General features: G+C 44.9%; 1 protein-coding gene and 1 long non-coding RNA gene across 8 annotated transcripts in view; both read left to right on the forward strand.

Moving 5' to 3' along the window:
- ZMYM6 (zinc finger MYM-type containing 6) overlaps positions 1 to 4,298 on the forward strand; it is a 39,294-nt gene extending 34,996 nt beyond the window's left edge. For 6 of the 7 annotated variants that reach the window (XM_055341833.1, XM_055341832.1, XM_055341834.1 and 3 more), the window contains 2 exons: positions 543 to 687; positions 2,341 to 4,298. In XM_055341833.1, coding sequence (XP_055197808.1) covers positions 543 to 687; positions 2,341 to 4,172 — 1,977 coding nt within the window. In that variant the 3' untranslated portion in view covers positions 4,173 to 4,298. The remainder of the gene's footprint in view (positions 1 to 542; positions 688 to 2,340) is intronic. The other variant, XM_055341835.1, reaches the window with a different exon arrangement.
- A 9,273-nt stretch (positions 4,299 to 13,571) lies between these two features.
- Positions 13,572 to 17,933, forward strand: LOC129520469 (uncharacterized). The gene is made up of 3 exons (XR_008666620.1): positions 13,572 to 15,546; positions 16,336 to 16,626; positions 16,755 to 17,933. It is a non-coding gene; the product is annotated as an uncharacterized LOC129520469 (long non-coding RNA).
- Positions 17,934 to 23,734: the final 5,801 nt, after the last annotated feature.

The raw sequence follows: 23,734 nt of genomic DNA on the forward strand, positions 1-23,734 counted from the left end.
TCTCCATTGATTTTATTTTATTTTTATTGATTTTTAAGATTAAAAAAAATTTTTAAGTGATCTCTCCTCCCAACATGGGGCTTAAACTCACAACCCAAGATCAAGAATCACATGCTCTGCTGGCTGACCCAGCCAGGTACCCCTTTCCAGATTTTAAAGTTTTATTTTTGTAATGTTGAGGTCTTTAATCAATATGGAATATATTTTTGCATGTGGTTTGAGATTGGATCTGATTTTTCTGAATAGCCAGTTGTCCTAATCAGCAAAGATTGTCTTTACTGTTTTGATGGTCCTTACTATAGGTAGAGTATTTTTTTTTAGAGTATTTTTTTAATTGATAAATGGAACAGATACTGATTGGAAGAATCAGGAATTAGTGTATATTTTCCAAAGTAACTTATTTATTGCAACTGCTCTTTCAGAAGAATTGTTATTATTACTATTTTTTTGCTATGTGCCACCTTTCAATTGATAGCAATTATGGTCAGTGATAAGGTACTGAAAAACATCACTTTTTGGTTTCTGAATTTGTTTTTAACTAGGGAAGCACACAGACAGATGCCACGAAACTTCTGTCTTCCCAGTCTTCCAGGCTTTTAAAAAACAAAGCAGTGTTGTGCAAGCCTGTCACACAGACCAAGGCCACCGCTTGCAAACCACATACACAACACAAGGAATGTCAGACAGGTATGTGTTCCTGAGCTCTCCATATGTAGAAAGTTACTCTGTTTTTCTTGTTTTTGTTTTTTTAAGAAAAGTAAAGAAAATCATTTACAGTTTCATAAATGTGAACACATTCATTCTTGGATCACATACTTTGAACATCTGATTGCTTCCTTTTATAATTATTGTCAACAATGATAACTACTAAACTGCATCCATCTGCACACACAGCATTATGTGTAGAGTGGACAAACAGCTCTGCATGTGCACTGCTGTTTTTCAAATGTAAAAACTGTTATGACTACTAAGATATAAATTTACTTAAAAGCATTAATGATATAAAAAAGGCAGCAGTGATTTAGCCTTAGTTCTTTTTTAAAAAAACACCATGAATTGATTTGTTATTTACTGAAAGTAGAACTATATATCTGAGGTGTTGGCGATCAGGAAAATTATTTTCATTCATACTTGGAAAGGTTATAAATTATTGCCCCCAAGCCATGTTAACTGCCACTACCCTTATATTTTCAGTGACTTGTGTAGCCTACTCTGCCCAAAGCATTTTTTTGATTTTTGTTTTTAATGATAATTTTACTACCCAGAATATACTGTATTTAAAAGCATAGTCTGAAAAAAACAATAAAAGCATAGTTTGTCAGTAAGTAATCATGAGTTTTTATGTAGGGTACCTTTCTTCTTGGTAGGAGTCAAGGAGAATCCTGCATAGTGCTGCTGAAGCGAGCACTATACATCGAGATTCTTAATGGATGCATTGATTATAATGTATATAACCTATTTGTCCCCCTATGATTGAACCGTGAGATTGCTTTTAGTTATGTAATATTATAAACAGTGTTAAGTTGTATAAATGGATTTTTGTTCACTTGTCTAATTAGGATAAATCCTAAGTAGTAGAATTCTAGATTCAAAAGGTATCACAGATTTTTTAAGGCTTTTTTTTTAAATTTTTTATTTATTTATGATAGTCACAGAGAGAGAGAGAGAGGCAGAGACACAGGCAGAGGGAGAAGCAGGCTCCATGCACCGGGAGCCCGATGTGGGATTCGATCCCGAGTCTCCAGGATTGCGCCCTGGGCCAAAGGCAGGCGCCAAACCGCTGCGCCACTCAGGGATCCCTAGGCTTTTGATAGGTATTACAAAATTGAAAAATTACATCAGTGTTTAAGAATATCCATTTCTCTTTACTCTCATTGACACTGGGTATTCTAATAATTTTTTTTCCTCCACTTTGGGAAAATTACAGAATTCAGAAAGATTGAAAATATGGCACAATGAACTTTAATATATTCTTCATCTTGATTCACTGTTAACTTTTTGAAACTTTTGTTTTCCGAAAAACTTAGAAATAGAATAATTTCTTAATTTGATGTATCCTGTGGACCTCAGCCCTAATGCCAGTAATCTACTGAATATATTGCATTGCAGTTCATGTACCACAGCCTGCCATTTTGCTTTAGTCAGTGGCCAAGTTTGGAGCAAGGAGAAATTCAGTTTTTAATGGTACCATGGAAATATCATGGTTTGCATTTCAACTTTAATGTATTCTTTTGACAAATATAAATAGTAATAAAATATAAATTTTAAATGTGTAGGGGAAAACAAAGAATATAGCTTATGTCTTCTTGAAAATAACAGTGATTCAAATATTTCATCTAGATTTCCCTATGCCTAATGAGAAAAAGGAAGCAGAACTTGAGTCTCCACCTGCAAAGAAGAAAAGAATAGGTTTTTTCCAGACTTATGATGCAGAATATTTAAAAGTTGGTTTTATTATCTGTCCAGGATCAAAAGAAAGTTCACCAAGGCCACAGTGTGTGATTTGTGGAGAAATCTTATCCACTGAAAACATGAAGCCAGCAAATCTTTCTCATCATTTGAAGACAAAACATTCAGAATTAGAAAACAAACCAGTAGATTTTTTTGAACAAAAATCTCTTGAAATGGAATGTCAAAATAGTTCTTTAAAAAGGTGTTTACTAGTTGAAAAGTCACTTGTGAAAGCTTCTTATTTAATTGCTTTCCAAATTGCTGCCAGCAAGAAACCATTCTCCATTGCTGAAGAATTAATTAAACCATATTTAGTAGAAATGTGTTCAGAAGTTTTGGGTTCAAGTGCTGGAGACCAAATGAAAACCATTCCTCTTTCTAATAATACAATTGGACACAGGATCGATGAATTGTCTGCAGACATTGAAGATCAGCTGATTCAGAAAGTCACAAAGTCAAAGTGGTTTGCCCTTCAGGTAGATGAATCATCCGAAATCTCAAATATCACCCTTCTTTTGTGCTATATTCGTTTCATTGATTATGATTGCAGTGATATAAAAGAAGAATTACTATGTTGCATTGAAATGCCTTCTCAAATGACTGGTTTTGAGATATTTGAACTAATAAATAAATACATTGATAGTAAATCGTTGAATTGGAAACATTGTGTTGGTTTCTGTACAGATGGGGCTGCAAGCATGACTGGCAGGTGTTCTGGTTTAAGGGCAAAAATTCAAGAAATTGCTGCGAATACAGTGGCATTTACATACTGTTTTATTCACCGTGAACATTTAGCAGCAGAAAAGTTGTCTCCATGCTTACATGAAATTCTTTTGCAATCAGCACAAATTTTAAGCTTTATAAAGAGCAATGCATTGAATTCGCGAATGCTAACAATTTTATGTGAAGAAATGGGGTCTGAGCATGTGAATTTACCACTCCATGCTGAAGTACGTTGGATATCAAGAGGGAGAATTTTAACAAGATTATTTGAATTACGACATGAAGTTGAAATTTTTTTAAACCAAAAGCATTCAGACTTGGCCAAGTATTTTCTTGATGAGGAATGGGTTGCAAAGCTGGCCTATTTATCAGATATTTTTTCACTTATAAATGAACTCAATTCAAGTCTCCAAGGAACTATGACTACTCTCTTCAATTTGTATAATAAAATGGATATATTTAAGGAAAAGTTAAAAATGTGGTTGAAGCGCACACAAGAGAATGATTATGACATGTTCCCTTCATTTTCTGAATTCTTAAACTCATCAGACTTAAATATGAGAGGCATTGCAAGCATTATTTTTGAGCACCTGGAAGGTCTTTCTCAAATGTTCCATGACTGTTACCCACCAGAAGAAGACTTGCGCTCAGGAAATTTGTGGATAATTAATCCTTTTATGAATCACCGAAATAGTAACCTCACGGACTTCGAAGAAGAAAAACTAGTACAGTTATCTTCAGATTTGGAATTACAATCAGTATTTAAATCAATGTCTGTAACTCAGTTTTGGATAAATGCAAAGACAAGTTACCCAGAACTCCATGACAAGGCAATGAAGTTTTTATTGCCTTTTTCCACTATTTATTTATGTGATGCTACATTTTCTGCCTTGACAGAGTCAAAACAAAGAAATTTGTTGGTTTCTGGTCCTGCCCTAAGACTTGCAGTCACATCTTTAATTCCAAGGATAGAAAAATTAGTAAAGGAGAAAGAATAGAAACATGGCAATTGCTTATTTTCAAAGTCTATAATTTTGTGTGAAGTTTTATATAAGTACTCTAAAATATAATTTCTTAATGTGGATATGTGTTTTCAGTGATTAAATAAGTCTTTTAATTAATCATTTTTCTTTATGTTGAAGAATTTAGTAATTATGCATTTATACCTAGTTATGTATAATTTTATTAGTCCAAGGTAGAGAATTTAACTATTTTATCGTTTGATTAGATAATCTAGATTAGGGACAAAAATGAGGGTAACAAAACCGTTTATAATGTACCGGAACAGCTGGATGTAGAAATAGAAACCGCTGGGCCTTTAGGAACACAAGGGACATTGCCGTGTGCAGCCAGACAGCCCACAGTCCAGCAGGCTGAGGGTAGGTACAGCACATATCTGAACAGCTTGGCTAACCAGAAATGGAAGCAGCAGGAGAGTTTGAGAACCCTTGTAGGGGTCTCTGTGGCCCTCTACTAGGGCTTGGCAGACTTTTTCCATAAAAGGCCAGATAGTGAATATTTTAGGTTTTATAGGCCATATGGCAGCAGCTCCTTAGTTCTGTGGTTGCAGCACAAAAGCAGCTGAAGGCAATACACAAACGAGCGTGGCCGTGTTTCAATACAACTTTTTATTTATGAATATCGAAATAATACAGTTTGGGTTTTCTTTTAGGAGTTTATCAATTTGAGGGGATCCCTGGGTGGCCCAGCGGTTTAGCGCCTGCCTTTGGCCCAGGGCGTGATCCTGGAGTCCGGGATCGAATCCCACATCAGGCTCCCTGCGTGGAACCTGCTTCTCCCTCTGCCTGTGTCTCTGCCTCTCTCTCTCTGTGTCTCTCATGAATAAATAAATAAAGTCTTAAAAAAAAAATATTTTATCTATTTGACAGAGGAGCAAGCAGGGGGAGCCAGGGAGGGTGCAGCAGGCTCCCCACTGAGTAGGGAGCCTGATGTGGGCTCCATTCCAGGACCCTGGGATCATGACCTGAGCCGAAGGTGGATGCTTAACCGACTGAGCCCCCCAGGTGCCCCCAAATAATACAGTATTCATGTGTCATGAGAGCTGCCTTTATAATTCTTTTTATCATTAAAAAATGTAAAGAAACATTATTAGCTGGGGAGGAGGAGGGAATGAAAAAAATCAGACAGCTGGCTTAATTTGGCCCACTGTTGGTCCATCCAGGTCTCAGCAGATCTCCAGGTCATACCGACAGGCCAGGAGTGGCTGGTAAGGTTTTATTCAGTTGGAAGTCTCTCTTCCCACAGCTGCAAGTGTCCAAATTTTCTTTCTTTCTTTCTTCTTTTTTTTTTAAATTAATTAATTAATTTATTCATGATAGAGAGGCAGAGACACAGGCAGGGGGAGAAGCAGGCTCCATGCACCGGGAGCCCAACGCGGGACTGGATCCTGGGTCTCCAGGATCGTGCCCTGGACCAAAGACAGGTGCCAAACCTCTGAGCCACCCAGGATCCCCAAGTGTCCGAATTTTCAAATGCTTTTCACATTTTAATTTCAGCTGAGAGAAATTCGAGGGAAAATGTGTTTTGCACGAAGAAAAGAACAATGTATAGATACTTGTTACTGATTTATTACTAATAATGTCATAACTTACTAATTTACAGATAACTTTGGAGCTCTGCCCTGTGCCAGGCATTGTGCTAGAACTAACAGGCCCGTGGGAGGCTAGGGGGCCGCTCGGGGGGCCGAGCTGGCTCAGGCAGGAAGGAAACCCCGTCTTTGGGGAGGAGGCGCGTGTAGATACTCCTCTGGATGGTCTCTACTGGTTGGGAGACCAGAGACTTCTGAATTCAGAGGGGCTTGCTTGGTCATTTGAGCCGGTGGCCTCAGTGCCCTGGTCTGTGAGATGGGGCTGCCCCACCAGGGAGGAAGGTGGCAACAGCCTGGGGGGTGAGGATCTGGAGACTCAGGAGGTCAGGCCTCCCCTCCCCGCCCCTCCTTCTCCTCCTGCTCCCCCCACTCCAGGGCCTGTGGAGTTGCTGTGGGCTCCCTCGGGGGAGCCAGTGGGGGGGCAGAGGACCGATGGGTGGGGTCCAGTTGCCTTCTGTCCCACCAGCGACAGACGCAGCCCTCCCTGTCCCTGCCCCTCCTTTCTGGGGTGGCGTCCCTGAGGTTCCCTGAGGTTCTTGAGGAGCGGGTTTATTCCCCGCTGGGTGGTAGGCAAGCTGCTCAAGGGTGCGGTGCATCCGCTCAAGTTGCACCGACAGCTTAGAATTTCTTCTTGCAGCCCAGTAGGGAGGGCAGAGCTGGTGGGGGGGGGGGCGAGGTGGTCTCGTGGCCCAGATGGAGCCCGACTCAGCAAAGTGAGCCCCCGAGTCTCCTGAACTACTGGGGAGTCTGCTGCAAGGGATCCAGGCCCCGCAGACCGTGTTCCGGAGCGGGACCGTTAAACAAGCCACAGTCCACCCTGTCCAGCCTCTCCCCCACCTCCCAGCATTTCCGGCGGGGTCCTGGCCTCCAGGAAACCAGGCCTGGCAGCCAGACTGAAGCTGGGCATGCCTGGCTTCCTGGTCTTGCAATCTGGGGCTGGGCTGTCCCCTAGGGAGAGCTGTGGAGGGAGTCAGCGCCCCTGCACTCCCCCACCCCCACCCCGGCCCTTCTGGAGAGTAAAGCCTGCTTCCTGATGGCAAAGCTCACTCCCTGGGGCCCTCTCCTCTCCAGACGACCTCAGGCCTGGACCTGCCCTGGAGCGGGAGCTCACTGCTGAGGGTGCAGGCGCAGGGTGCCCCCAGGAGGGCCCAGGCCGTGGACCCCAGGGGGCGGCTGACGGGGGTTCCCTGCCACCCCTAGAAAGCCCTGCGCGTGCAGCCTGCTGAGGGCTCCCGTTGAAGGTGTTGGGCTGCCAGCCAGACCCCAGGAGCCACCAAGAGGCAGTGGGCTGCCTGGCCACGCTGGCCCTGGGCCCGGGGGTGCTGCAGGAGGTGCAGAGCTTGCTTTTGGTCCTGCTCACGATGGGTTAGGGGGTGCAAGTGGGCTGGGAAGTGGGGACTTGTGGCAGAGGGCAGCAGAATGCCTGGTTGTTCCCTTCCCTGCTGCCTCCTTTCCTTTTCTTTCTGGAACTCGCTGCTCTACTGTCGTTTCCAGACCAGGACAGGTGCTTTTTATTTTATTTTTAAAGATTTTATTAACGAGAGGTAGAGAGAGGCAGAGACACAGGCAGAGGGAGAAGCAGGCCCCCGACATGGGACTCGATCCCAGGACCCCGGGGTCATGCCCTGGACTGAAGGCGGAGCTAAACCACTGGGCCACCGGGCTGCCCAACAGGTGCTTTTTAAACCTCACTTAGCATAACAGGATTCTAGGTCAGATGTGCCTCATGGATTCAGTGGGTGCAGGGTACCCCCTTGTAAGGATGTGTTCTACCCTATGAGCCCTTGCTCCCCTCACCCCTACCCTTAAGACGAGGGGCCGGAGTAGCAGCTGCCAGTGGACCTCTGTGTCCGGCAGGTGGGGAGCGGGCGCAGCAGCCGGGCCCCCCGACTAGGAGGGCACAGGATGCCCCGGGGACAGGCGGGCCTCGAGGAAGCCCTCAGTGGTTCTGCCCGTGGGAACCGCTGACGTACAGACAGCGGCCGCTTCGAAGGCCAGACGTCTTCAGGCTCCTTGTGTCCCCGGCCCTGTGTCACCCTGACTGCGGCCACTGCCACCCCTGCCCCAGGGTTTCTTTCCATCCCTGGAGCTTCCCTCATTTTCGGATCTTTCCTGTCCCTCCTCCACCAAGCCCCGGGCCACCGCCTCTCCAGGAGGACTATGAAGGACGAAGGACCAGAGGTTGTTCCCAAATGCCCGCCCCCCCGGTCTGGATGGTCCAGTTTCCTTCTCCTCAAGGAGGGGGTCTGCGTTAGTTCAGGAGACTTCCAGTCTGGGTTCTAGTCTCTCCTGAAGGCCCGAGGGGTGGGTGCAGCTCGCTTAGGCCGCGTGTGTGCATGTGTGTGCAGATGTGTGCAGTGGGGCCTGCGGTGGCTCCGGGAGCCTTGGGGACCCCACTATCCACGCCGGGGCTCTTCACCTGCCTGCCCCCCTCTACCTGGGGCTCCTGCTGCTGCTGCTGCTCGGGGGCCGCGGCTCATCGTCCAGACGAAGGAGGTGGCCGGAGCCCTGGGAAGGAGACTTGCCTGCGCGTTCAGGGACCCTGGGAGAGAGGGCCTCCGGCCCCCTCGCGCCGCGGCAGGAACTCGGGGGAGCACGCGCCGTGGGCACCCTGTTGCCAGTACATCCCTGGTTGGCTGCCCTTGAAGCGCACGCCTCCTGGCCCTGCTTCTTCCTGTGGACGTTTCCTGCTCTCTTTTGAGGGGTACGTGTTCTACATCCTAGCATGCCTCCTGGCATGTGAAAATAGGACATACACAGAAAAGCAATTTAAATCACCCTAAATTGGGAAACCTGGGGGGCTCCGTGATTGAGCATCTGCCTTTGGCTCAAGTCATGATCCTGGGGTCCCGGGATCGAGTCCTGCATCGGGCTCCCTGCAGGGAGCCTGCTTCTCCCGCTGCCTGTGTCTCTGCCTCTCTCTCTCTCTGTCTCTCATGAATAAATAAATAAAATTCTTTAAATAAACAAAATAAATAATCACTCTAAATTTTAATGCTTCAAAATAACTACCACTGATTCCTTTTAATAACTGGACTGCTCAACTTTTTTCATTGCCCTCATAGCTATTTTTTAATGAAAATGAGACAATATAAATTACTTTTTAAAACTCTGGTACTGTAACACCATTCCGGGTCTATTTTAGCTCAGTGATTTTTTTTTAAGATTTTATTTATTTATTTATTTATTTATTTATTTATTTATTTATTTATTTATTTTATTTACTTTTAAAGATTTTATTTATTTTTTCATGAGAGACACAGAGACACAGGCAGAGGGAGAAGCAGGCTCCCCGTGGGGAGTCCGATGCGGGACTTAATCCCGGTCTCCAGGATCAGCCCTGGGCCAAAGGCAGGCACTAAACCGCTGAGCCCCCCAGGGGTCCCCATAGTGATGTTAATGGCTGTACGGTATTCCCTGTAAGGATGTCCTGTAATGCATTTATTCAAGCCCCCACCGAGGAACACTCAGACTGTCCCCAGTTTTTGCTATTGTAAACTTCACTGTACATCACCTTTGCAGATTTAGTGTTTTTCCCTAGAAGTGAGGAGAGAGGGTGGGGAGGGGGAGACAGGAAGAGAGAGACTCTTAAGCAGGCTCCATCCCCAGCACTTCGGGAGCTCGAGCCCATGACCTTGAGATCACTACCTGAGCTGAGATCAAGAGTTGGATGCTCAATGGATTGAGCCACCCACCCAAGCACCCCTGGGTTGTCCCCTTTTTTTGTTGCTATTGTAAACTTCAGAGTACATCACCTTTGCATCCTTATATCTTTCCCCAGAAGGGAGGGTGCTGCTCCAAAAGGCACATTAAAAAATTTTTTAAAAACACGTTTTTTTTTTTTAAAGATTTTATGTATTTATTCATGAGAGACACACACACACACAGAGAGAGAGAGAGAGAGAGAGAGAGAGAGGCAGAGACATAGGCAGAGGGATGAATCCCGGAGGTGCTGGGGAATCAGGAGGGCATGCGCCTGCGCAGGAGAATTACTGAAGGAAAGTGACCAGGTCAGAGTCCCCACTATCACATCACCAACCATCTCCACCTCAGTGGGGACCTTTTGGAAAGCATGCGTCCCCCCATAACGGAAGATAGCAAAAGAGCTCATTTATTTATGCAAGTGCTCTAGCCTCCAGCCTACAGACCACTGTGGGGGCAGGGACCTTGGCTTTTGGGAGCCCACGGGGGAGGAGAAGTCTGTGCACCTGAGACCATTTCATCCGCCCGGCAGAACAGCGAGCTCTGCTCTGACGTGGACATCCTGGGACCTCGGGCAAGCTGGCACCCTTGAGTCCCTTCTTCTTGTGTCTGAAAGCACAGCGATGCAGTCTAGAGGACGCGTGCACGTATGCGTCTGTATGCACGTGCTGGTGCATCTGTAATAGCACGGAAAGATGGTCGTCTGTGTAAGGCACACGTACAACATGCACTGGTGCACGTTCATTACGCAGGTGTCCTAACAGGAAGCCGTTTCTTCAGAGGTCCAGCTATAGCATCCCTTCAGTTTCCAGGTTGGGTAATTTGGCTGCTTTGCAGTGACATCAAAGACTGACGTTCTCTCAACTTTCTGCCTTTTTTTTTTTTTTTGACAGTGCCCACGAGTGCACAATCATGGGGAGCAGCAGGGGGAGAGGGTAAAGAAGACTCCCCACTGAGCAGGGAGCCCCATGTGGGGTCCATCCCAGGACCCTGGGATCATTACCTGAGCTAAAGGCAAAGGCTCAACCTACTGAGCCACCCAGGCGCCCCGGCCCTGCTGCTTTTAATTTATCTGCTCCTGCCCTCGGTGTTGCAAAATAGTTGCAGCATCTCCAGACAGCACGTTTGCACATAACATCCAAAGGTGAAAAGAGAGAGGAAAGCTCTCTTAGGAGACCCCCAGATTTCTCCTCACATCCCCACTGGCCGGAATTATGTCCCATTTCTGTCCCTAGACCCTCCATTGGCAAGGAAAATGGAATTCCCACAATGGACTTAAACTAGTTAAGCTTTATGCACTCTGCTCGGCAAAAAAGAGAGGGGGTATATAATGGTCCCTGCCACTTGCTAGCTTATTTCCAAAATATGGCTCATAATGGTAAGTGCTTCATAGAGTTGCTGGGAGGACTTAGTGAGCTAAAGTGCTTAACAGTCGTGCCTGGCACATAATATGTGCTCAGTAAATGCTATTATTAAATAGCATTTGTTATTAAATAGCAGTTTGTTCTACAGATGAGAAATTGCGTTCAGAAAGCTTCAGCGCCTACCTGTCATATCTGAGACTGGAATTAAAGCCTGATTGACTCCAGACCCCCACTTTCCACTGTACCAGCTGCCAAAGTCAAAAGTGGGCAGGCAGGGTACCCCTGCTTTCTTCAACAGGGGAGATGGGATGATCTGTCCAATGTGATTAACTGTGCCTTGCTTTCCAGAATCGCCCCTCTGCATGAACATTCTGAAGCCCTTGAAAGTAGAGGCTGGACCCTGGGGTCCTGGCCTCTTACCATCTCCACCCCTTCCAGGATGTGCCAGCCAGCCAGTCTCCAGCCAGGACTTTGAGTAAAACCTCTTACAGCTGGCATTAGATCCAATTTGGCCCCTGAGCTGATTACAGGTACAGCCCCTGCCCCCCTTCCCCACCGCCAGCGTGACTGTTGGCCACCCAGCAGCTGCAGAAAAGGCAGGGTGCTGGGGAAGTGGGTTGGCCAGCGGGTGTGGAGCAGAGCAGCTCTGGAGCTCCAGCAGTGCCTCTGCAGCCCAAGGAGAAGCCAGACCTCAGGAAATGTGCCCCCCCCACCACACTCTGGATCTTGCTCAGGTCACCAGGACATTCAGCTTGCAAGGCCTTTCCTCCTCCCTGTGCCAGCTGGCCCTCCAAGACGCTCCCTCCCCTTGGGGCCTTGGCTGTACCCCACAAAGCCAGCTCAGAGCTGCCACAGGGGGGCCCCAGCCGCTCCAGCTGTTGGGCCCCATTCTTCATGTGGTGTCCCAGGATTAGTCGTGGATGGGAGGGTCTGAGATGTGTAGGCAGGAGTGCAGTGTGCTCCCTCTAGCTCTTTAAAGCCAGGCACCAGGAGCGAGGGGAGTGTGACAGCAACCAGAGCAGTAGGAGGTAAGAGGGTGGGATGGCAGGGAGAGGTTGGAGTGGGCCGATTGGGGGCTAGAGGCGTAGTGGACAGAGCTGAGGGTCCAGGGGTGGGAAGAGAATACATTCGAGGTCCCGGAAGGATGGCAGCCCGAGAGGTTCCAAGACAGCAGTGCGAATTTTGGTATTGGGAGAACTGAGTTGTGGGACCCCTAGGAGGGTGACTGTGCCAGACAAAGGAACAGGACATTGGCTTGTGCACCCCCACCCCCGGGGGAAAGAAGAGGAACACGCCCCAGATGTCTGTGTTGTTCTGTGAGCTCCGGGTGCCTGTGTGGGTGGTGCGCACATTCATCTGTGTGCTGCCTGCAGGGGAAGGGAGCTAATGGTTATGGGGTGTCTCCCTGGTGTCATCCGCCGCACTCCGAGTTTTACTTATGTTTCCTCATAATCCTCCCAACAAGGCTGTGAGGTAGGTATTTTAATCTCCCTTTTACAGCAGACAAGCCTGGCTGGGTGAAGCAGAGTAATTTGCCCAAGGTCACATGGCAAATAAATGTGTGTCTCCAGGATCTGCCTCATTCCTGGCCCCATGCTCTTCTTTTGCTTGGCTGTGCAAAGTTTAGAACCAGACCCAGGACTTCTTTGGGGTCAGACCCAGGTCCAGGGGAGGCTGGAAATAGGCTGGAGAGCCGGAGAGTCGTAAGGGCCTTTCCTCATGGGCCTGTGCCTGCCTCCGTGGTTTGCTGCGGAGGAAGGAGGATGGGGCTTTTTCTGGGAAGGACTCTAGATTCTGGTCTGGTTTCTCCAGAACTCCCTGTTGGCTCAGCTTTGCTTGGGCTCACATGTGCCTCCCGTATCTGAGCCATGCTCCATCCACACGAGGCGCTTCCACTCGCTCCCTCAACAGGGCTGGAAATTTCCAAGCTATCTGGGGCTCCTGCCTCTTCCTCCTTTCCCTGCAGCTTGTCAGCAGCCCATCCTGCTTCAGATGACTCTGGAGTTCGTCCCCTGCTCCATCCTCGAGGGGCGCCGGCTCAGCTCTGTCCTCCTCCTCTCCCACATGGACGTCCTGCTTTCCTGCTTCGTGAGTGGCCTCCCAGCCAGCCTGGGGACCAGGAGCCTGGGTGGAGGGCTGCTTCAGAGGCCAGCCCCGCAGTGACTCTTCCTCTCCCTGGTCCAGGCTCTGAGGTGAACGGCTCTGTGCGTGGGGCCCCGGGGGGCCGTGGCTGTGGCCCCTGCGATGACCCTGCTCGCTTGGTGGGGGTGCCCACGGCCTATGCCTTGGCTCTGGGCCTGGGGCTGCTGGCCTACGTGGGCGCCCTGGTGGGGTCTCCCCAGGTGGGCGCCTGGGGGAGAACTCGGGACCCCAGCTGCTCCCCACCCCAGCTGAGGTGCTGTCCACGCTCACTTGACCCCTCTGGTCCCCACTACCTGGGCACCCCCACACCCCATATTCCCGGGACGCTGCCTTGGTCTGGATACAGGTGGTGGGCCACAGTCTGGCCCCGTGCCCCTCGCCCCGGGTTCAGTCACCTTCCCAGTCCCCCTTCCAAGCCTCTGCGCCCGCCCTGCAGGGACTGATGTCACCCCCGACCCTCACCGAGTTGAGCCCTTTGCATCCTCAGGCCTAAGGCCCTGCCTGGCCCACAGCAGGGGGCCCCTCGCTCCTCCACGGCTGGCTTTCCGACTGCAGCAAGTGATTCATTGGGTAATTCACGTTTCCCTTCTATCTGCCAGAATGTATTTCTGGTGATCCGTAAGAAGGTGCCATTTAGTTTTATTTTTTTGGTAGCTCCAGAAAGGTCGAATATTGGCAGTTGTATTTTCACCCAAGTCAACTCCATGAAGTCCCCGTTGGCCTTCCTTGGTGCCACATCCCCTGGGTTGGCGGCTGTGTCCTGCACACAGTGGGACCTCTGTCTATCAGGGGAATGAGTGAAACCTGGATTATTAGCTCAAAACGCACGAGGACTCACTCAGACGTTCCCCACAGGTAGACTGTCCTCAGGTTTTCCTGGGACTCTCCAAGCTCCTACTCCCTGCGTTCATTCTGGACCTGGCCTTGACGATCGCTTCCTTTTTCTGTTGCATCCAGCACTGATAACCTGCGGTTCAGCCATCAGCCGAGACTTGGTGGTAACCCAGCTGGGGCAGGATCGGCCGACTTGCTGCCTTCTGCTTCCGTTCAGCTAGGACTCCCCCTGGGATGTGTGTCAACGCCAGTGTCAACGGCCACCAGTGCTTTCCCTCCACTTGCCTTCCTGACACAGACACAGCAGTTGGCTCCAGTTGGGGAAGGGAGCCACCCCTCTCCTCTGCCCTCTTGCTGGAGGCCCCACAGCAGGACTACTTGCCTCTCCAGGACCCAGAACTTACAACTGAGAGCAGCAGCTTCATGTTGCCAAGTTGTCTGGGTCAGCAAGGGCCCCCCAATGAGCCACCGGGTCTTATTTCTGAATTTGCCTTCGATTGGTAACAAGTGACAAATTGCTTCTTTTCTTTTTGATAGGTTATCTTTCGTTGGTCCCTAATTCCTCCTTTAAATTTTTCTCATTTACATTTTAAAAGTAATACAGGTTTGAAAATGAATTCAAAGGGATCCCTGGGTGGCTCAGCAGTTTAGTGCATGCCTTCAGCCCAGGGCGTGATCCTGGAGTCCCAGGATCGAATCCCATATTGGACTCCTTGCATGGAGCCTGCTTCTCCCTCTGCCTGTCTCTGTTTCTCTCACTCCCTCTGTGTCTCTCGTGAATAAATAAATAAAAATCTTTAAAAAAATTAAGAAAAGAAGAAAATGAATTCAAAGCACAGAGGAAAATGTGAAATGGAGAGTAAAGGTCCTTTAGTAGGAGCCACTGTTTGTTTTCTCTTGTGTAGATCTTTCTAGATGTTTTCTATTCCAGTACACATGCAAGTATACTTAATAGTCTTCAAAAACCCACAAGTAGGACAGGATTAAAAGGCTCTTCTGCGATTTTCTTTTCTTGTTTAAGAATCTTGTACAAAAAAAAAAGACTCTTGTACATCTCTTTATAACTTTTAATAATAATTTTATCTTGTACATCTACCTCATTCTTGTTGATAGATGCGGAGTATTTATTTTACCCAATTGGGTAAACCAATAGTGAATTGGTTCACTATTGACAGGGATTCGTTTTTACTATCTTCTGCCATAAATGATGCAACGAGTGTCCTTGTCCACAAATCTTTGCATACTTGTAAATCTGTAGAATAAATTCTTGGCAGTGAAATTGCTGCATCAAGGAGTATGCATGTGCACTTAAATTGTTTAATCGCATCATCTAATTACCACCGAAAATGCTGCACCAACTACACACCCATTGATAGTATGTCATGGTCTCTGTTTTACCACACCCTCACTAAGACTGGGTATTGTCATCTGCCCTCTCTGGAATCTGGACTCCTGTCTGCATTACAACTATGAGAATGGCAACCAGAAAAAACAACAACAACAAAAAAACAAAAACAAAACAAAACCCTATGAGAATGGCTAATTTTCTCTCTTTTTCCTAGAAAGCTGCTCAGTCTCCTCCATATTTATTTGAAACCTGGATGGGGTGGGAGTGGGAAGGATCGGATGTCACCTAATACCTCACATGAGCCAAATCTTACCCATCTCCTGCTTTTTGGAGGAATGAAACAGAAGCACAAATGAGATCCCAAACGCACACTGGTAAGTCAGAGCTAATTGTCAAATATCTCTCCTTTTTTGGGGTTAGACTGGTTCATCCCATGCAGCGGGGGTCAGCATCTCAGGCCTAGGCCAGGAGGCAGCCTTGGCCCACATCATGAATTTACTTCTCTGGTGGGATGAATTGCTCAGCCTCAGGGGCCATGCAAGGCTGGGTGTCTGAAAAATGATCTGGTGTCCACCTTAGGGCCAGCTGAGTCTCCTAAGGCTGAATTTGATTCTGTCCAAATAAAAAATGATTCCCTATGGCCTCATCCATCCCTGTGGTCTTATACTACCTTGCTTTTAATGTGACTTTTCCCGTCACAGTCAGTTTCCTTTGGGAAATGTCTGACTTAGTCTTCTGTGTCTGACCTGGGGAAAAATAGCTTGAGATTTGATTGCCTCTGGGAGGTTAGGTCTGGTGGAAAGAAAGCCTCAGTCTAGAGTTACAGTGTGTAGGAATCCTCTTCTTTCCTTCCCATCAACTCGGGCAAGTGGAGCCTGGGCTGAGGACCCAGAGACACAGAGCTTGGGGGGGGAGAGGGAGAACAGACTGCTTTGCACTGTTAGTCCTTTCGGATTCTTGAACCCCGTGCTTAATCCAAACCTTCAAGAATTTGACCCAAGACCCTCCTTCAACCTAAGATGGAGAAGAAGGTAACCCAGGTTGACTGGTCCTTGATTAGATGTGGGACATCCCTTTCTCCAGGGTCCAGGGAAAACTCCTACGCCAACAGTTTTCAACAGCTATCAAGTAGTATGCTCAAGACTCCCCCGTCTCTCTTGCAGGGCTAGGAATGCCCAATCCCTGGCCCTACCCACCCAGGCCCTTTGGCTGTAAGGATCTAAACGTGGTACTGAGAAGCTGCTCCTGACACAGAAGGAACCAATCTTCCCTTCTCTACTGGACCCCACTCCCTCCCTCAGCTTAACAACAGTTCAGATCGCTGAACCCAGCCCAACCCCACTTCCGTCCTTGGCCAGGGCTGGTCCAGGTTCTTGGCTCTGCACACATCTGCCTGGGCCGGGTGACCAGCTCTGCAGCCTCTGTTCCTGCTGGAGGCCTCACCTCTAGCCCAGGTACCATCTGCTCCTTTCGCCTCTGTAGGGAAGCCTGTTAGATTTTACCTTAATTTATCTCTCTGTCTTCAGGCGTCAAGGTGCTGTCTCTGAAGCTGTTCCCTGACATCTATTTCCCTTTCCTCTAGCCCTAGGAGGATAGTGTCCCCCCGCCCCCTTCCTGTGGCTGTAGCTGTTCTTCACTGATCCTGAAACCACCTCCTTCCCAGAATAGTCACATGTGGAGCTCTCCCAGGCCTGCTTTTCCAGCTGTTGCTGTGGCACCTGCCCACCACCGAGGCCTAATAGAGACACATCGACATAAGATCATGCTTCCTTACCCCGGATTCTCAGTGAGCACTAGTCTGGTTCTGAAATGGCCTGTGGTTGGGGTGTTGGGTCCACATTGGTCCCTGGCCAGGTAAAAGTATAAATAGAAGCTCATGTGCTGTATGTCTAAATATTTATTTATTTATTTTTATGTCTAAATATTTAAAAGTTATAAATTAAGTAATCTCTACACCCAACGTGAGGCTCGAATTTACAACCCCGAGATCAAGAGTCACATGCTCTTCTGTGAGCCAGCCACAGCTAATGCATCGTCAAATAAAATGTGTTCTATCCTCATATTTTGACAAATATACCTTCATAATGACGGGATAGAAAAATATGTGTAAATGTGTTTTTGAGGACTGAGAGTCAGCAAATTATCAGAAACAATTGAATTAAATTTGATATGTTATGTTTAAACATTGTGTTTGAATTATTGTCACAGACAATATAATTTTTTTGAAAGATTTTTATTTATTTGTTCATGAGAGAGACACACAGAGAGAGACAGAGACACAGGCAGAGGGAGAAGCAGGTTCCCTGCAGGGAGCCCAGTGTGGGACACTGCGATCCCAGGACCCCGGGGTCATGACCTGAGCCAAAGGCAGACGCTCAACCACTGAGCCATCAAGGCGTCCCTGTCACAGAAAATCTAAAATATTTAATTTAATTTCCTGCTTGGAGTTCTTTCAGCTTTTTGGATCAATGATTTTATACTGTTCCTCATATTGGGGCAAGTTTTAATCATTGTTTCTTAAAATAATTATGTGTCTTTTTTCTTTTTTTTCCTGGGATTCCAACTACAGGTATACTGAATCACTTGAAATTGTGCCATTGAGTCTGTTCATTTTCCCCCATTTCTTTTCTCCCTCTTTGTTCTTTGTTTTGAATAGTTTTTATTGTGTGTCTTCAAGTTCACTGATCTTTTTTCTCCAGTGTTTAACTTGCTACTAATCCCATCCAGTGACTTTTTCACATTGTGTTTTTCATGTCTAGGAATTCCATTTAAGGGGCAGCAGGGTGGCTCAGGTCATGATCTCCAGGTCCTGGGATTAAGCCCCACATCAGGCCTCCTGCTCAGTGTGGAGTCTGCTTGTACCTCTCCCTCTGCCCCTCCCCCTGCTTATGTGCACATGCACTCTCTCTCAAACGAATAAATAAAATATTTTTTAAAAATTCCATTTAGTTATTTTTAAATCTTTTAATTCTTTTTTCATTATGTCCATATTTTCCTCCTAACTACTGAGTATATGTAACATAAGTATGATAGCTATTTAAAGTCCTTGCTTGCTAATCCTATCATCTTCTTATTTCTGACCTTTGTTTCTATTTACTAATTTTTTTCTTTTGATTATAGGTCACATTTTTCTGCATCTTGGTATTTCTGTTATTTTTGGATTGGATGTTGGGGATTGTGATAGTTCTGCTATTGAGTTTTGGTGTCCTCCTCTAAAAACTTTGGATTTGGTTTTATAAGGCAGTCAAGTTACTTTCAGTTTATATTGATCCTTTTGATTCAAATATTGAAGTTTTATCTGGGCTAGTTTGGAAGCCTTTATTCTAGAGATAATTTAGCCATACTACCAATGCATGATCCTCTTGAGCTCTTACTAATAATATGAGTGTTCAATGAGGACTCTCCATTCTGGTTTGTCAGAGCTCAAATATTCTCTCATTCTTGTGGAGCTCTGATGATATTTCAACTTGCAATTATATGTTTTTTGTGTTCTGTCTTCTGATGTTCACCTTTGTGTGCATGGTTGGGTGTCAGCATAAACTGAAGGAGACGCTTAAGCAGATTTCTAGAGCTCTTTTCCTGCAGAGTTCCTCTTATTTGTAACTTTGCTCTGCTACTTGCAGTTCTACCTCAAGCTCCATGAATCCCAGTTTCTGTTCTCCTCAACTAAACAATACTTGCACACTCTACTTGGGATCTTCGACTCTGCACTATGGTCTGGGGTGTATCTCTAGGCAGATAGCTGATGAATTTGTAGGGCTCACTATGCTTGTTTTCCTCCTTTCAGATTCACAGTTCTGCACAATTTGCTAATGTATGAAAACAATTGTTTTGTGTGTATTGTCATGTTTCTTAGTTATTTTGGTGGAAAGGTAAGCATAGTCCCTATTACTCCATCATTTCCAGAAGCATAAGTCAAGACAGACACTGCTTTGAGACAGTATGTAATTGGTCCAAGAACAGACCAATAGTTTGGTGGGATAGGATAGAGTGGAAGAAACATGTCCAGACATATACAGTTCCTGATTAATACCTAAAATGCTACTGCGATTCAGTAGAGGTAAAGGGAGATCTTTTAAATAGATGATATAGGAGAAAATTAATGTTGAGTCCTACCTCACATCATACCTAAAAATTAATTGGAGATGAAGCACAGACCTATATATGAAAGGCACAATGATAAAGCTTCTAAAAGAAATAGGGTAAGAATATCTTCCTAGTCTTCAGGTAGGCAAAGATTTCTTCCCCCCCCCCATGGCAAAGATTTCTTAAATAGGGTATAATAATAACTATAAAAGAAAGACTGTTAATTCATTTTTAAAAAGATTTATTTATTTCAGGGAGAGGGAGAGTATGAGTGGGCAGAGGGGCAGCAGGAGAGGGAGAGAATCTCAAGGAGACTTCCCAATGAGCATGGAGCCCTATGTGGGACTCAGTCCTAGGATTCTGAGATCATGATCTGAGCCAAAGCCAAGAGTACCATGCTCAGCTGACTGAGCCACACAGGGATCTCAGTAATTTGTGTGTGTGTGTGTGTGTGTGTGTGTGTTTTATTTTTATTTGAGTTGACACACAACATTACATTAGTTTCAGGTGTACAACATAGTGATTCAACAAGTCTATATGTTATACTCTGCTCACAAGTGTCTACCATCTGTTACTGTAGAACCCTATTATAGCATCATTGACTATATTCCCTATGCTGTACCTCTTTTTCCCATGACTTATCTATTCCAAAACTGGAAGCTTGTATCTTCCTCTCCCCTTCACCCATTTTTCTCATCCCCCAACCCCCTTACCTCTGGTAACCATCAGTTTGTTCTCTGTATTTGTAGGTCTGATTGTGCTTTTTATTTGTTTATTCGTTTTTTTTAGAACCCACATATGTGTGAAATCATATGGTATTTGTCTTTCTCAGTCTGACTTATTTCACTTAGCATAATACCCCAAGGTTCACCCATGTTGTTGCAAATGGCATGATCTCATCCTTTTTCATGGCTGCATGAAAGGATGGTAATTTGACTTCATTATAATTACAAACTTCTCTTCAACAAATGACAAAATTAACAAAGTGTGAAGACAAACCACAGACTTGTAGAGAATATTTGCAATACATCATTTGGAAAAAGCACTCTTAACGAATATATAATGAATCCCTTCAAATCAATAATTTTAAAAAAAAGACTGACAACTCAAGTTTTAAAAAGACAAAAATCTTGAACAGACTGTTCACAAAAGAGGATATCCAAATGGCTAATAAATATTTGTAAAAGTGTTTGACATCATTTTCTTTCAGGTGAAGTCAAATTAAGACTACAATGAGATACCATCTCATACTTGCACAATTTTAGAATGGCTAAAATTTTTTAAAAACTGACAAGTTCAAGTTTTTGAAGATATAGAGAAACTAGAAGTCTTGTACATTGCTCATTGGGAATATAACTTTATATAAACATTTAGAAAACTGTCTGGCAGCGTAGACTAAAGCTAAACAAACATGAGCTGCGTGACTGTACAACTCAGCTCTAGGTATATGCCCGAGAGAAATGAATGCGTATGTCCACTAAGATATACATGTAGCATATTCACAGCAGCATCTTCCATTATAGCCCTAAATTGGAAGCAAACCAAGTGTTAATCAACAATAGAATAAATTATGATCTAGTCATATCTGGGGTATTAAATAGCAATGAAAAAGATTGAACTGCATGCAATAACATGGATGACTCTTAGTTATAAAGTTGAGCAAAAGAGTCAGACACAAAAAAATTACACTCTGTATGATTCTATTTTTATATAAACTACAGGCAAAACTACTCCATGGTGATAGAATTTCAAAGCAGTGGTTATCCCTTGGAATATATTAAGTGGCATAGTGCATAAGAGAGTCTTTCTGGGGTGTTAGAAATGTCTGTATCTTCATCTGAATGGGAAGTACATATGGAACAATTCACGGATCTGTACACTTAAGATTTGTGCAATTTATTGCATATAAAATATATATCTCAATAAAAAGGGAGAAAAATCTTATACTTCTAAGAAAGGTATAGAACTAATGATGTGATAATTATTTAAATTTTTAAAAAGTTTTATTAAAAACTAAAGTTTTTCACTTTAAACATATTTTTAAAAAATTTTAATTTCAGGGATCCCTGGGTGGCTCAGCGGTTTGGCGCCTGCCTTTGGCCCAGGGCGCGATCCTGGAGACCCGGGATCGAATCCCACGTCGGGCTCCCGGTGCATGGAGCCTGCTTCTCCCTCTGCCTATGTCTCTGCCTCTCTCTCTCTCTCTCTCTCTCTCTCTGTGACTATCATAAATAAATAAAAATTAAAAAAATTTTAATTTCAGCATATTTGACATACAGTGTTATATTAGTTTCAGGTGTACAATATAGTGATTCAACAATTCTGTACATTATTCAGTGCTCATCATGATAAGTATACTCTTAAGTCCTTCACCTATTTCACCCATCCCCTCAACTATTTCCCTTGTGGTAACCATCACTTTGTTTTCTATTTCTGAGAGTCTGTTTTTTGTTTGTTTCTTTTTTCTTTGTTCACTTGTTTCGTTTCTTAAATTCCACATGTGTGTAAAATCATATCCTACTTATCTTTCTCTGACTTGCTTATTACACTTAGCATTATACCCTCTAGATCCATTCGTGTTGTTGCAAATGACAAGATTTCATTTTTTGTGTGGCTAAGTAATATTCCATTGTGTGTGTGTATACACACACACACACACACACCACATTTCCTGTATCCGTTTATTTAACACTTGGGTTGCTTCCAAAACTAGGTATTGTAAATAATGCTACAATAAACATAAGGGTTAATATAGATTTTCAAATTAGGGTTTTCATATTCTTTGGGTAAAGTCTTAGTAGTGGAATTACTGGATCATATCATACCCTTACTGGGTAACAACCCAGTAGTGGAAGCACTGGATCATAGTGGAATTACTGGATCATTACTGGATCAATTTTATTTTTTTGAGAAACCTCCACACTGTTTTCCACAGTGGCTGGCCTGATTTGCAGTCCCACCAACAGAGTATAAGGGTTCCTTTTTCCCCACATCCATGCCAACACTTGGTGTTTCTAGTGTTTCTGATTTTAGCCATTCTGACAAATGTGAGGTGATACCTCATTGTGGTTTTGATTCGCTTTTCCCTGATGATGAGGGATGTTGAGCATCCTTCCATGTGTCTGTTGACCATCTGGACGTCTTCTTTGAAAAAGTGTCTATTCATGTCCTCTGCCTATTTTTAATGAGATTATTTGGGTTTTTTTGGTGTTGTGTTGTGTAAGTTCTTTGTATATTTTGGATACTAACCCCTTATCAGATATGTCATTTGCAAATACCTACTCCTGTTCAGTAGGTTGTCTTTCTGGTTTGTTGATTGTTTCCTTTGTTGTGCAGTAGCTTTTTATTTTGTGATAATTATTTTTGACTTCTATCTTCTGGTAGTTGCAATATATATAATACAAGCTTGAGGATTCTGAGAAGATGGCAGAGGAAGAATCACCAGGAATCTGTCTCCCCTCTGGGAGGACAGTTGCATTGGTGGAATCAGTGTGATGTAACTGTTTTGGAAGTCTGGAGTCTATTGAAGGCTTGCAATTTTCAGGGAAAACTTAGGATGGTAAATTATGGTTAATTTTGGTCACTTTCAGCTCTTAGTATGATAGCACCATCCCCAGCCCTCAGCTATAGGGCAGACAGCTGTGCACATGTTCCTGGAGCAACCTGCATGCAGTACATGGGAGATAGGGTGGGCAACAATGATCCAGTCACCCAAGTATATGGGATTCATGCTTTGATCACTGATTGCTGCTTCTGATCAAAGAGGTGCACAAGAGATGAACAGCTATTGTTGTTGCACCTCCACCACCCCTTTTGCCCTACACTTGTTGGAACACATCTCCTCTGCTGAAGTGTGATCTGCAGGGGGATTTAAAAAGCCAGAGTCCCTTTTTACTCCTTCATTTTTTGCTTTTCTCCTTTTAGGAGCCAGACATTAAAGATAAGTGCATTCAAAAGTAACTGCATGTACAGAGAAAATTAGAAAGTGATCACACTTGCCCAGAGAAAAGCTCAGAAAAAAACCCTAAGAAGACATAAGCTTACACCTCATTCTGATCCTCAGCACAGAGACAGCCTAAAACAAACAAACAAACACAACACACCCGCAGTATACAAAAATAATAATAAAACCCAGAAAACCCTGGGGAAGATGGAGAATCTGGTTTCCTGAATTACTACAATATTAGATTCAGATTTCCTGTGTTCAACAAAAAGTCCCAAAACATACAAGGAAACAGCAAAGTGTAGCCCATTCAAAGGAAGAAAAATAAGCCACCACAAATTGTCCCTGAAAAAGACCTAATGGCAGATCTACTAGATAAAGACTTTAAAACAACTGTCTTAAAGATGCCCAAAGAACTAAAGAAATACGTGGAGAAAGTAAATGATGTGTGAACAAATGAAACCTCAATAAAGAGAAGACCTAAAAGAAGCCCAAAAGATAGATATTCTGGAGATGAAAAGTACACTAGCTGA

The sequence above is a fragment of the Nyctereutes procyonoides genome, unplaced genomic scaffold, assembly GCF_905146905.1.
Source record: "Nyctereutes procyonoides isolate TBG_1078 unplaced genomic scaffold, NYPRO_anot_genome, whole genome shotgun sequence".
NCBI classification, from domain to species: domain Eukaryota; kingdom Metazoa; phylum Chordata; class Mammalia; order Carnivora; family Canidae; genus Nyctereutes; species Nyctereutes procyonoides.